The sequence below is a fragment of the Frieseomelitta varia genome, unplaced genomic scaffold, assembly GCF_011392965.1.
Source record: "Frieseomelitta varia isolate USP_RPSP 00005682 unplaced genomic scaffold, Fvar_1.2 scaffold_587, whole genome shotgun sequence".
NCBI classification, from domain to species: Eukaryota; Metazoa; Arthropoda; class Insecta; order Hymenoptera; family Apidae; genus Frieseomelitta; species Frieseomelitta varia.
This window is the reverse complement of record NW_025110353.1, coordinates 822,922-838,529: the sequence shown is the minus strand read 5'-3', so window position 1 is coordinate 838,529 and position 15,608 is coordinate 822,922. Positions and strand designations below refer to the sequence as shown.

The following is a 15,608-nucleotide window of genomic DNA, read 5'->3' as shown; positions in this document are numbered from 1 at the left end:
GTTGCAACTTAGCCGACGTTGCTTCTCTGCCTGCCAGACGCAACGTGTGTAAAGTACCCGTGCAGGCACGTTATAATAATCTTCACAATGTGGCACAATGAGTGAAATCAATCTAATCGCGGAGTTTACTTCCCCGAGAATTTCGTACGGCGTTGATAAAGATCAGAGAAAATCAACGTCCGTACCCGCGTACGTATTACGCTTATACAGGGTGGGTCACCACATATTGCCATCTAGATTTACGTCATTATTATAACGCGTAGCGAAAAATGTTTCAGATGAAGTTGAATGGTTTCGAGAGGGGCTGATAATAGGGGATAATATTAATTTTGATAATACTAGTTTTCTTGTAGATGGATGTGTAAAGGACATATGAAGATCATTAACGTTTTTTTTAAATGGAATCATATATTTTTTGATACACCTTGATATTCTTTACGAAAAATTATTCATCTATTTATGTTAAAAAAAATCATTAGTTTAGGAGATATTTTAATTTTAATGTTGTTAGGAAATAAAGTGTACACTGAACCTCTGACTACAATGGCCAATATGAGGGATCGTATCATCACCGAGTGTAATAAAATACATCGCACAATGCGAATAAATTATTAATCCATCGATTGAGGAAATGTCGTGATGTAAATGGTCGTCCGCATTGAACCTTTTCTGTAAATAAAATCATTACAACGTTCACAAAGGGGTCATGATTTCCTAGCAACATTAAAATTAAAATATCTCCTAAACTAATCATTTTTTAACATAAATAGATTAATACACTTTCGTAAAGAATATCAAGTGCATCAACAGGATGCAATAAAAAAAAATGTTAAATGATTCAATTTAAAAAAACGTTAACGATCTTTATATGCCCTCTACACGTCCACCTACAAGAAAACTAGTATCATCAAAATATGGCCCTCTAGAAATCATTCAACTTCATCTGAAACATTGTTCGCTACGCGTTATAATAATGACATAAATCTATATGGCAAACATGTGGTGTATCCACGTACGTACAACACTATGTCGTATTATTTTAGCGCTACGGACAAATTTGAAAAATTGAAATTCGAAAATCGTCGTGAGCTGTACCGTTGCGAATCTGCACGACGTTCTAATTCAGAAAGTCAGCAATCACAGAAGCTGCACTACACAGCTGACAGCTAGATATACTCGGAATTGTCGCGAATGTGTAAGTCCCGCGAAGCGCACGTCCGCGAATTTGTATTCGATACGCGTGCACGCACCGCGAGCCGCGTGATTGATGGTGTCGTTCTTTTCAGCGACGGCGAAAACCTGGCACCGGCTTATTCCGTACGTGCGTTCGAAATTTGTCACCTGCAGACGCGCCGCCGCGAGCTCGAAAAAGTTACGTCTGCATTCAAGAGCGTGGAAACGCATATTACGCGGCTGATTCATTTCGTTGGCCGGCCCGGCACCGTCGCGCGTGTAACTGGCTTAACGCGCGCGCGGCTCCGCCAAATTCCGAGCGTTTAGCTAGATTCCGGGATGAAACGCGACGACGTGTCGGCTTATTTCGTTCTAATTACGCCGGAAATATGTGAGCACAACGAGAAATTCCAAGTTTTGCTCCCCCTGAACCAACGCACGTGCGTCCAAAAGTGTGCAACAGCCTTAACCTTCTAAATACTAACGTCCGATATATTGACACCTATGTAACATCTGAGAAAGCCGAGTATCCGATGTATCGACGGTCTCTTTCTTCTTGTTTCGAGTAGCTTGAGTCTTTATTTGATTTGATTAACTTTGAAAATATAGGAACTACAATTAATTTATATGAAAACATGTAAAACTAAACTTCGCCTGGCGATTTAAATCCGTCCACTAGCGAAGGGAGATTTAAATACCCCGTCCTTAGAAGGTTAAAAGACGAACAACACACGTTTTGATAAATGTTCCTCGATGTTAGCGCGAAATCTGCAACCGCTACGCGTTTTCTCTCGTACAAGAGACCATCGAATCGTGCAACAAAATGAAGGAAACGAGGGATAAATTCGTGAAACCGCGAATAAATTCGAGTGTTTAAAGGGGTAATTTACGTCGAGTTTTGACAAACACGGCGTTTATCAGCACCGCAACAGGCGCGTCTCGTTGCCAAAGGTTCCCAAATTATCGAAAACGATTTGCATATCGCGCACGAACCAAGTGCAAGGAGGAATCCAACAGCTCGACGCTAGCCGCGCCTTGCGAAAATATCGATAGAGTTATCGGCGAGACGCCATGATAATCCAAACGCTATATATTATAGACGCTCAGTCTTTGAAACCTTTCTCGGTACTGTTGCTTTTCCATATTGCTGACTGACGTCGGTCGAAGTTCGAACGAAGCTGCCGGCAGGTTTTAATAAACGATCCTAAACGTTTTTACTTTCCTCGAGAATCTTATACGTAGCTTATTATCTAACGTCCAGGTTACGAAAAATGAAATCCTCTCTCCAACTTTTCTTCGTTCGGATCTGCATTCAAGCGGGATTACGAAAAGCGAGGAGCAACGTGAAAAAAAAAAAAAGAATTGACGAGCAGCAACGGCCAGGATAAGAAATTTTGTTCTTTCCCTCCGAGCCGAAGTTTTTAATTAAATTAAATCGCGAGGCCGAAAGCTCGCATATCGAGGAGGGAAATCTCCGACTTGAGATCTGCGGACGAGTGGTCTCTCGAGTGTCGTCGTGCTTCCGCGTTACGTGTCATTAAATCACACCGTTGTGAATTATGGCCGAGGGCGATTCGAGACGAAGAGAAAGTTATCCTGCGTGACCGGCCTGCAATTACAGTGATGAGCAAAGCTGAACACGCACGTGGAATTTTAACGTAAATAACATCTCATCGAGTATTTCTGCATGTGTGAAATATGACAGAAGCAAAATATGTAACGTTTCGCAGAACGTTTTGGCTTTCTCGAAAAATATTTTATCACCCTGTTATCACAAACAGTATTCTATAAACGAATTCGAGGAGTCACTTTTGCACCATTATCGGCACTTTAGATTGTTACAACTTTGCAAACAATCATACGACAATCTATTTGGTCTCATTATAAAGGGTAAAACTACTAACCTGAATTCGTCTTTTCCCCCCAAGACGTTCTAATATCGTGTAACAAAAAAAAAAAAGAACGCGAAAAAATTTTATTTACGACTAAGTTCACCCGTGATCTTAAAAATTAAAGTCTCCCCTCTACGACGACCTCTTAAAACAATTCTTTTTCGAACGTTGAACATTAGAGTTTAACGACAAAAATTCAGGGAATCCTAACATTTCGTCGTTTAACCGTGTTGTTCAAAGTTGAATAAAATGACGAAAAACAAATCGTGCAGCAAGGTTTAACGTCAAATCAACATTAATTCGTGGCTAGACGAATCGAAATGTAGCGAGATGAATGTTGCGAGAGGCAACGTCTCGGGCTAAATTAAAATTGAGTCGCGTTACAGGATAGGCAAGCGAAACAAAGGAAAGGGCAGTGCAGGGAGGTGAAAGTCGAGAAAGAAACGAAAACGACGGGGCCGCGAGATGACGCGGCGAGTAAAAGCTCTCGATTCGGTCTGGAAGGTTCTTTAATTAGTGCGTCCATCGTGTAGATAACGGCAAACCCGAAAAACGAAGGAAAAAGAAAATAAGCATTGTGACCGGAGAGCTATGCGAAGGCTCGTAAATGGACGGGAGTGCGAACAATGCCAGATCGCGCAGGCATCGACTGTTCGTGAGACAGAAACAGCGACAGGGCTCATCTATTATTGGCGCAAAACAGAAATAAAATGCAGTGCGACGGCCTGCGAAACGTATGGTGCTCACGTTGTGCCAGCAACTTTTGTCCTGCCTCTCGGTTTTCAATGGTTTTCCATTTTTTTCTTCTTTCTTCTTCTTTTTCTTTTTTTCTTTTTTTTTTTTCTCCGACAAACAATAACCCTTTCCTCCCCGCATCGCGTTGTTTTTGGCTTTTTCCGCTTTTCGATCTTCGCTCTTGTCTCTTTTCCCACGCGCGTCATCGATTACGCAATTTGTCGAGTGCGTCCGCGATTGTCCGGCGTAGATCGTGTCAAGAGTCGTCGAAACAAGTCGTCTTGCTCGTTCTTTTGATCGTGCGTCACGCCAAACGCGCACGTTCGCGCGTTTACAAATATTTGCGCCAAACCAAAATGCAATTTGGTGAATCACAGCGCAGAAAATACAATATGCCCGAGAGTTCAAAAGCATCGCGCGCGTTTCATCACCGCGTTTGATTAACATGGATCCATGCGTATCCGCTGCAAGTACCGGTGTAAAAATCGTTGTGTTACGGCCGAGAGGTTGGTTGTAATAAAATGGACCAGATGTGGGAGTTTACTCGATCGGAAAAAATTTCAACAACATCGATCCCAATGTAGAAAAAGCATTGGGAGATCTCTATCGGAACCATGTTAACGTCTATTGAGAGCGACGGTGTTCGGTGTATCTGTGAAACAGCCTTTCTTTTTTCCTTTTCTCTTTTTTTATGCAATGCACACGTCTGATATATCGGTTTTCGAATAACTCTTGTATAATCCAAGATGCATCAACGATACACGTTTCACTTCGAGCAATATAATACGCTTCGATACATATAATGTTATTTCTGCTGTATCTCGATTATATCCTTTCTCATCGGGTAACGAAATGCGCGAAATTTTACAAATTTTTCTCAAATGAAAAGAAAGAAACACTTACCACAGTGATGGGGTAGACCGGGTTGATAATTGTGAAGAGGAGAACGTGGTTCGGCTTGTTATTGTCTTCTCTGGAAAATACGAAAAGAAAGAGAACGTGCGATCAGAATCTTCGTTCCACGTGTTTTATTAATCGTTAAACATGCACGCGGCAATTTTTCTTCGCGATAAACCCGCTGAGTAATGGTAACAATTTAATCGTTGGAAACGCTAACTTGATATATCTCGGCGTTGTATCACGCCACGCGAGCCCCCGTTGGCCGTGCCACGGCAGCGGCGAAAAATTCTGCATTTTTCCCGGGGCTTAGGAAGAACCTAGGGTGTGTGAGAGAGAGAGGCACGACACGTTGAATTGCAGTCAAATTACATCAGCCGGCGCACAGTTGGCGAAATTTTTTTATTAAATCAGAGAGAGAGAGAGAGAGAGAGAGAGAGAGCTCGCGCCCCCGGGAGTCGTAGGGTCCACCAGGCACCAGGATATTCGATTATCCGGAAAGAGAAACGAAGGAAAAATCGCCATCTCGTAATTTCCTTCCGAGATTCAGCGCGATACAACGAAACAGAAGCGGCTATTGACGAAGAGCTATACATTTTTCATGCCCAACGTCCAATGTATTCCCCCTTCGGTCTTCCTCTCCTCTCTTTCCCTCTCACCCCCGCCGCTCTTCGCAACCAATTGGAAATTTTACTGCCCATTTTTCCGCGAGAAGAAAAAGAAGGAAAAGAGAGATAGAGAAAGAGAGAGAGAGAGAGAGGACCCCTGGTGCTCTCGTTCTGCAATTCAAAGTGGCCAATTCTCTGGCGAATCTGTTGCTTCTACTCTAAATGATTAAACTTTGTGCCTCGAAAACCTCCGGCTCGAACGCAAATGAAGAAAAGAAAAGAGGCGAGTGAAAAAAGAAAAAAAAAAGAAAAGTTGCTCGTTCCGTCGGATAGATTCGTTCTCTTGGTCCTCGTTTCTTTCTCCGCTCCGTAACTAAAACAATTCTTGCCCTAACGCTTCCACGAGCACGGAGATCAACCGCGAAGAGCTCTTGTTCCCGCGAAAATCCGCGAATCTTCTTTCTGAACGTCGAAACGTTTAAACGTAGACAAGATAACAACGTTTGATTGCGAGCGAGTCACGACGCACAACGAACTAATTAATAAGGCGAGCCGTTGGTCCATTTGTAACGTTTGCCCGCGAGACATGCAGATTTAGTCAGTCAAAGACTCGAAGGAGGAACGAATTAAAACATTAAGGACGGACACCGAAACTTCAGACTGATCCGGCGTGCCCCGACTCGGGCCAAGTCTAATAATAAGAAGTTCACTCGAGCGTTAAGCTCTGATTCAGAGCGGCAGGAATTCGATATCAAGCGATATTCTCCTCTCACGTTAATTTTCATTCGCCAACGAGATGCACCAACGGAGTAACTCAATGAAGAGGCACGCTCGCAACGTTTCGCGACGGTGCAACGCGACTCGGTGAATCACAAGCTGATTTCGAAACAATGATTTCTATTTTCGCTTTGTAGATAGACATTCCCGCTCCTATAGATAAGCTAATCAACTCGTTTCTGCATTATACGACGTTAACACTAACGATACCGCCACTTTGTAATACCTAATCACGCAGATCAACTTCTTTCTGCTGGTTGAAATAAAAATTCTTGTCTTGATATATTTTAGTTATCTAGTTATTTCCTTGTAGAATTCACGCGTCGATACTGATCAAATCAAGACTGTCGAAGAAAACTTGAAAGTGCCTATATCTATGAGATTTTTATTTTACGCTGTACTTTCTCGCCACTTAACGACGTGTAATTTAGTATTACATGCATTTATAATTCACATATTAATTGAGTTCAGAAACTAAGCAAAGAACATTATGAAAAGATGTAAATTTGTTAACCTGAACATTATATAAAGATGTAAACGACCGGTCACGATAAACGAGTCGGACGATAAATTTTTCTCAATAAAAAAAAGAAAACTGATTAATCAGACTGACATAAGAATTTTCACAAAGTAAATGAACAAAAAAAGTAATAACGGACGTACGATTATAAATTAAATTTCGACCGGGCGTGGTTCGGTTAGTGTTAATGCATTTCACACGTGATAATAGAATGAACGCTAGTTTTATCATGAGCGAGGCGTCATTGTCGAACGAAACGAATTGCTAGACGAGCTAACGGGTCAACGCAACGCTACATTATAAGAACAATTGTCGAATGAGGACGAAGAGAACGGGTGTGTACATACACGCTTGCTGTAATTAATATAATGTTCGAAACGATTATACTCTCGTCTGCGCGCCGAGATCCCAATTCCCTGATTACTTTAACATTCACGACATTGCGAGGCAGGTAATTAATATCAATTGCGTGCAACATACCTTTTACGTCGCGGTTCGTCTCCGTATCCGCCATACTCGTGATTCTGAAACAAATGTAAATCACATGTTTTAATAAAATACCGGCACTATACTCATTCACGACAGTGTTGAAAGATGCCAGACCATCTATAATATAAATGGAAATGTTTGGCTTTTAGGAACGAATAAATTCCGTATATATCATTGAAAATTCTACACGTGCACTCTTTCTGACACTGTTTCCATAAATCAGGTAGAAAAACCGCGAAAACAACTATCGTCGTAAAAGAAATACCATAAAGTTAGTTCCCATGTATGGAAACCATCTATGCTGTCTAAAAGCAGTACTCAGTTGCCGTTGCAAAACAGATAACATAGATGGTCCGAGAGATATTCGAAACTTTGAAATCTCTACACGCCCCCGCGTGAGAGTCAAGGATCTTCGAAAAGTTAGTCTTAGAAATCTGTTCGAGGAACTCTTTCGTCGGAAATTTCTCTGCCATCAACAATCGTACTGTATTAATTTCGAATTTAACTGCGAGCGCGAGTGCGATTTAAGGGGAAATGATTTCAAATTTTTGCCCAGCAACGTTCGTAGCTGTTCAGAATAACAAATGTTATACGTAAGAGGATGAACACGGGAGGATGGAGAAGCTCAGAGAGAAAACTCTTTGGCTGGGTTAGGTTTGCATGCAAACAGGATTCTTCGAAAATCTGCGATTCAATCACAGATTGTACACGGGTGCGGTTCTCGGCTCGCAAACAACCCCCCACCCCCCCTTGATTCGCCTTGCGCATATCGTTCCTCTCTGTATTGGTCGGATCGGTTGCATAAGAGAAATTCACGCTGCGGTTTTGGCTGAATTTCGATGGTACGCGATGTCACGCGGGGATGTGCGTAACTCCGGGACGGTCTATTAATACGCATTCGCGCGTCTTTTTACAACTAGCGCCGAAAGCGACGGAAATAGTGCGGCAAGAGACTTGAAGGTGCCGGTGGTAGGTGTTGCGTGTCCAGGCTTCACCCTTAAAGCGTACACGGGACACGCTTCGATCGATTATCTGAGAATAACGTGACGGCCGCTTTGAACTTAAAAGCGAAACTTAGGACACGCGCGGGACACAGTGGATCGACAATTGTAAATAAATGGCGTATGAACGCGTTACAGATGTCACAATGGACTTACTGCTCAAACTTGTGCGAGTGCGAGCAAGATAAAAGGTGTACATCACATTTTGCGAGATGAAAATCTGAAACGTAGTATAGAATCTGAAACGTAGCACTATACGTTCCATCGTGAGTACGGGGATGCTAGACGACTTGTTTAATGTTGAATTAATGCAAAACGGGATGAAGTTGAGTACGATAGATCGTAGCGCTCGAAAGGAAGCGAACGGAATATTATAATTTCCAGACTGTGCACATTTCTTTTTCGCGTTAAACTGTATCGTCAACCGGTTGCTCCGATAACAGCGAAAAGTAGTTTCGTATTTATAATTTACGACCTAAACTGACGCATACTCTAGGATGAAAGCGCTGGTTTTCCTCGCGAAGGAAGAAAATTTTACGAGCTTGCTTCTTGCGTCACTGCATAGAAAATGATCTGCACAGCGTCGTGAATCGAGAAATACGGGGGGAAGGGGGGGATCGACGTGGAAAAACTTAAAAAAGAAGAAGAGGTGAAAAGAATAGTATGATTGAGCGACTGCACAAAGTCCCTACTGTAAATTAACATTCATCATTCGTCGTTGGAACGGTCCCAATTAACTGTTCTTTTGCGCGAAAATACGGTCGATAAGTGTCGTTTAAATTACATCGCATCGTTGTTCCGCCCATCTCTATTTTTAAAACGTCACAAACAGAGACAGCTGATTGAATTGCATCGCGACTTTTGCGCCAATTTTTTATGGCGGACACCGGTGACGACTCGACGACGGTGAGAGAATGAATCACTTCGCATTTCTCATCGGAACAAGAAAAAAAAAAAAGAAAAAAAAAACAGTGGAGACTCCCGATGATTTCCAACTTCCACTCGGTATTTGGGTAATCGGCGCAGACTGCGCCAAGTATTCGGAAAGGTGAGACATTAAGAGAATAATCTCCTCCCTAATAGGATTAACGCTCCGGCTCGCTCGAGTGAACTTTAAGCGCATTTCGTGGATTATTCAGAAAAGAATACACCGAATTCGGCGAATTAAACGTTATATGCACTCGGCGGAGATACCGAATCGATTTATTGCCCCCTCGTCTTCACCACCGTGAAACGATCGATCGATCCACCGTCCGATAACATTGTTTAAATGCGTCGGTCTGTCTGCTGCCGCGTGCAACCTCCAAACGCGTCGGACAAAGAACCGAACGAAGCAGACCGAACCGATTTCGTGAAATGTTTCTAAATATCCTCGAAAAAAAAAAAAAAAAAAAAAAAAAGAACACGAAGAATACAGAGAATGTAGGAAGAGTTGGCGGCGCGGGCAGGTGGCCAAGCAAAATCTCGTTGAGAATGGGGAAAAAAGAGGGAAGGAGGGAGGAGAAGAGTGGAAGAGGAAGCTAACGGGGAATCGGTGGGAACGAGATCCAAGATTTCTGACGGCATGTCGCATCGTCGTAAAGGCTGCACACAGTATCGTTACGAAGCGCGGCGAGTCCAACGTAGGATCCGTAATACGTTGTTATAAACATAACTCAGCGTTGGCCACTGGCCAAGCACGTGGTTTCACGCTCAATGGATCACACCCGATCGCCACGGAAAAAAAAAAAATACGTAAAATACCGTTTTCTAATAAATTTTCCCGTAAATTTTCGCTAAACAACCGTGACGATGGGATTTGGTTTTCAAAACCGCGGGATACGATACGACCTTGCTCATTTTGTTTTACGATTGAAGAGAGTAATTCCAGTCGGAATTTTATATTTTATAAATATATTTATATAAATTAGATAATATAAAGTATAAATGTGGTATATGTAAAAATTCGTGCACGCCATATTATGACCAGAATCATAATAATTTCAATACAAAATCAAAGATTCATTCGTATTATTCGATCACACGAAACACACGAAAATATTTATCCACACAGAGGCTCTACGGCCTTCGTGTTGCATCGAGATAGGCAAGTATCTACGTCCGATTCGCCGAGCAGGCGGAAACGTTAAAGTAGTAAGCGAGTAAAATCAAAACAAGGCGAGGGTGTCGTAGATCGTGGCGGGAGTCAAGGAGAAAGTCGATTGGCCGGCTGCCAGCCACGTGCTGATAAAGAGATTAACCGCAAGAACAATGCTTATGCTCCCGTTAATGACTTCGTTTCTCTGCATCGAACCAACTTTCTCGCAGAATATACCGTATACCATACGTCAAACGAGAAATAACCGACGAAGCAACGAGAGCCGGTTATACCGCGTCCATTCGTTTCCAAGCTACGCCTTGGTTTTCTTATCGTTCATTAGTCTCGGCCACGCCAAGGTTGCACTTTACGAAAACCACTAATTTTCCAGAGCTCTCTGTTCTCTAGCTATACGGTTTCCCAGCAAATAACATTTTCAAGCACCTCGATATTTCCGTTCGATCTTTTTTTTCTTTTTTCTTCTTTTTTTTTTTTTTTATCACTTCGACGTAGAGCAGATATCGGTTGATGAAATTAAGGTGAGAGGTACAGAGAGAGAAAGCTTCGCCGTATCAGGCCTTGCTAAAGATGCCAGCGTGCAGGCGCAAGACCATGCGTAATTCATAGCGGACAAGATAATTGGGCCACCGCGATTCCGTTTCTACACACAGGCTAGAGGGAAAGGGTTCTCGTACACGTGTACGCGTGCACACAGCCACGACCTGTGAGAATCGCTTTAACGCTTAACCCCGTTGCCTATGAATTTTCCAGCGAATTGCATACACAAGTTAAGATCTTGTTTACACGATCTATTTAGTTGCGTTAGAGTTCCCGTAAGCCTGGCGCGCACGTGGGTCGTCTTTTGCATGCGGAGAGGAGAACTTGGCCCGCCGAGGCATAATAAGCGTCAATAGCAGAAATTAAGACGAATTTAAACTTTGTACTTTGGATGAAACGCTACGAATGATTCACACACGACGAAACCTACAGACACACTGATTCTTCTCAAACGCACTTCGTTCAAGCTTGAGGTTATGATCACGATTTTACTATCTCAATCGCCAGCGTTTTGAAAACTAGCGAAATAAATTCAACGGTTGACTTCATCTTTCGCGAATATTGTGATACAAAGACACGTAAATTCGTAGCTCGTCCGTAGCCTGATTGATAAAATTCATTTACCACACTGGTTCGATCGCAGTTGGAGTAATTGACTTTGCGAGACGCCAATCGGTAAAAAAAAAAAAAAACGGAAGAAGAAATTAGGAACGAACGAATGGGAGAAGAAAACGCACCCCGCTGCAACGGGGTATGAATGGATATTAAAGTGCTCGAGAAGGACGAAGAGGGGGGGATCGAATTTTTTTGTCCGGGAGAAATTATAATATCGGTCGGGACACGGTACTCCGGGATCTCGAAAAATTATTCGCTGCACGTATCCGGGCATTAATATCCCTCCCCCCTTCTCGTTCAACGGTACATAGTTGTCCGAGAAGAGAAAAATTCAACGGCTCGTTCGATACTTTCTAATATCTTCCAGCGATTAGACTGCAAATGTGGAACTATGCAGATGATTGGCACAAGTTTTTTCTGCGACCTTCTTTCGCGTAAAACTCGACGACGAAGCTTGGAAAGGTAACTATACGTGTCGTAATACATAATCTAGTACCTATAGACTACAATCTGACTGCTGAAAAGACTCGTATGTACAAAGGCTTGTTCGTAGAATCACAAAGTTTTAACAGTCTCGTGCAGTGAAATATTATGATGTGGAAAACCTGTATTGTCATAGTAGTATAGATTGATACTACTGCCATTGTTATTTTGTGAAAAAAAAAAAAAATCGTTCCACGCAGAATTCGTGGAAGCATGGAAATTATAGTCGCAGCCGTGGTCGAACAGTTTCGGAGAACGAAATACCGCAACGACGTGAAATTGACATGCCCTGTCATGGGAATAACTAAGTAATGATCTAGTAAACCAGCGTCTGCAGTAAAGTGATTCTGCATTCTAAATCATTGTCGGCGTGGCAGAACCTTTTCGTTCCGACCAATTGAATGTGAACGCAATTATTAGAGCAGAACAATGCGCGCAGCCAACAGAGCCGCGAGAGCAGCTTCGTTCCTGCGTTTGCGGCGAACGTAAAACAACGAACTGTTCAATATTAAGAGGAAGTGTATTCGCACTTCGGTGAATTTGCCAGCTTCATACGCGAAGAATTCCACGAGCGCGAGTACCAACGCGGAATTTTTCACGCCAGCCGATTGTAATTATTCGAGCCGTTCGAAGAAAATGAAAAACGACAGGAACATTGAAATTACACACTGTTAAAATATCCATTTACGGAGGAATTCGAATTTCCTGGTTGCCCAGTGACTGAAACTCGTGTGTACTCGATGACTTCATCGCGCGAATTATATTTCATTAAATACTACAGGCTCGCAGACGAACGAAATATGCTGATGGATCTTCTAATTCATAAACCGGAAGTTATACTTTATTCGAAACTCCGAAAGATCGTTTAAACAATAAAACGAACAGAAAAGTCGCTCGAGATGCAATTTCATTTATTTGTCATGACATTTACGTGGCAAAAGTCAAACATCATATTCGTCGATTTTCACAAAATACAGTCGAGAGTATTGAAATCTCCAAAGTGTAAATCTCAATATTTACACGAACCGGGGCCAAATATCGACGAGATAACGCGCACGAAAATCTAAAGGAATCAACGAATCACAATGATCAGTACACGTATTTTTCTAATTCTCACATTGTTCATATCGCCAACGATCACCAATTATGCAAAACGATAGTAACCATTGTGATCTGCCTTCATTTTGCACTTCGTAGAAAAACTAACAAACAAAAGTTTTCCTTGAAAATTCTCATTACTCCCGTTTCCAATCGGAAATGGATCATTCTTTCAACGGAAGAGCCGTAGTATCTCTCTACTATAATTCTCTCGTCGCGGAGGAACAAAACTGCTGACAAAACGGAGGAGAACATGGCGGGAAGTGTCGCGCGAGACCGTCAACCTTTATCGACGAATCTTCGCGAGCTCTAATTTCATTTTGCTCACCTTACTAACTCCTCGGCGACCTTAATCTCGCTTAACTCGCAGCCGTGAAATTTCACGCGAGTTTGCCGCTCGACGTCGCACGCGCCTCGCGAGTCGTTCAACAGAGTCGGGTGTAAACAACGTGATAACGAGCTACTACCACGACAGCGTTCAAAATTTCTGCCGATAAAGCCTCTTTATTAAATAGAAAGCAACGAAGAACCATGCAAATTGGTTCGTGTCTGAGAACCAAGCCGGTGCATAAGGTGCTCTGCCATATCGATTTTGATGAAACTACGTAGACGAAGAAACCAAGCTACTACCATGTACGAAATTTCACGCCAACGACTGAAGCACAAAATTAGTAAGAAACTGGAATTTAAAACGAAGAACGGAGAAACTCCTAATTGTACGAATTGTTTGTTCGTCGGAGCGAGGCCACTTGCAACAAAAACAAAAAAAGGCTAGTTGTAAAAATCTGCATACGACAATCCAGTTAAATCCAATTTTCTCTGGTCACGGAACCCAATTTCCTTGCGGACTACTACTTCAAGTTCAGCCACACGTGCACACCGGAGAGAACGTAGTCTACCAATAAACGATGGAGCCGTAATACGGATTCTTAAGAAAGGATGCAATGCTTTCTGCTCGCGATATATAGAACGAAGCTTTCATACGAGCACGATAATTGAAAAACGCGGGAGGCTGGGGAGCGAAGCCGGTATATACGTGCAAAAATACATATATTGAAAATCGACGTCCGTTACCGAACAAAGGCAAACGAAAACACTGACCAACGAATTCTCGTAAAACGCGAAACGGCGTGATCACTTCGGTTGTGAGCTTTCGTGTATCGCAAGCTTGAGCTGCCCGGCAAAATGGAAAGCGATTCACATATGAAAAACGAGCTTTTTGCGCGATTAAAAGTCTCGAAGAATCTTTCGTGTTCGTCGACTCGGCAAATCGATAACACACACGTATATACAGATTTCAAAAAAAAAAAAAAAAGAAAAGTAAAAGCCAAGGGACAAAATATTCTATCGTTGAAGAGCATCCGATGAAGCAAATCTAGATTTTCACGTAACGGGAAGACGAAAGTGCACGGGCAATTGACTCGTGTTCTGCGCTGCGCTAATTGCGAACATTTGCGATAGCACATTCCTGGAGTTTGGGTAATTAGGATTCTCTCCAAGCCGCATAGTACTTAACAGTTGTCTATTAATTACACCAAATCGATAGCCTCTCGATGGTCGCAATCAATGCCAGTTGGTCGTCAGAAAATTGAACGCTCGGCTTCGCGTTAATTATTCTCTGCCAAGTTCGCCTTTGATTTAATTGATCATAATAATCGACGATCGGTTCGGCAAACGTTGGCCACGGCTTGGCCAATCCTCGAAACATCGTCCAAGAAAACAGAAGTTGATAAGTTTTCAATAAAGGCTCGGTTAACTCGCGGATGCTGATACGGACACGGAGACTAGTGGAGGAGTAAGTTTTCACGGAGGAGAATTCCTTAGGGCGATTGATATTCTTCCCCTCTGTCACGGGGAGACCGACAAATTTGCCGCCTCGAACAAATAATCACACGTCCCAGGACCGCGGATGGTCCAATAAATTTTCCCCGACTACGACTACTTTAACTCGAACATCCTACTCAACTCAGTATTCACTGTCGGAAATCGCGAATGAATGATGTCCCGCCGTGTCGTTGCGCTTGCAACGTATCCATGGATTATCTACGATTTTCTCAATGCGTCCAAGGAAACGCTCGGAATATTTGAAAGGGGTACAATGCACAGCCCTTTCCGTATAAAGGGAAAGAGTCGATGCGACATAAAGGATCCCAAATACAACAGGTCAGAGAACGAAATTTATCGAGACGCGATATTAATAAAAAAGAAAAAACCTGTTCTTTATTGGATACAGAGTTGACAAGCCATTGAAATATAGCGCATTTCTTCCGACTTGGTCAAAAACGTCATCGCGAGCTTGCGCAATATTTCTCTTTTTTTTTTTTTTTTTTTTTTTTTTAACAGTTTCACAAAGAAGTCTCACGTTTACAGATACAATCTTTGTTTCGGTATGATTATTATTGATATGATTTATATTGGAGAGAAGTAACTATAAATAAAGAGAGTACGAGAGAAAAGCTACGTGCACTTTCTTCCAGAAATAACGCTCTGGCGAGAGAATAATATTTAGTTTTTGATGGCGAGTCTCGTGACGCGATGGATATCGGTCGCAATGAATCGTCGGAACGCGATGAAATAATCTTGGAGGGTAAACGTTTTGTCGACTGCGTTTCATACCGACATTCCGAGGAAAGTTATTCCTGCATTTTACCCCACGAATGCATATACATCAATGCACATGAATAT

General features: G+C 42.4%; 1 protein-coding gene across 1 annotated transcript in view; it reads right to left on the bottom strand.

Annotated features, from left to right (window-relative positions):
* LOC122534328 (heterogeneous nuclear ribonucleoprotein L-like) overlaps nucleotides 1-15,608 on the bottom strand; it is a 115,972-nt gene that overhangs the window by 94,900 nt on the left and 5,464 nt on the right. Inside the window, exons 2-3 of the mRNA XM_043664847.1 lie at nucleotides 7,083-7,126; nucleotides 4,704-4,773 (exon numbers count right to left, since the gene is read on the bottom strand). Of these exons, the coding sequence (XP_043520782.1) occupies nucleotides 4,704-4,773; nucleotides 7,083-7,126 (114 nt within the window). The remainder of the gene's footprint in view (nucleotides 1-4,703; nucleotides 4,774-7,082; nucleotides 7,127-15,608) is intronic.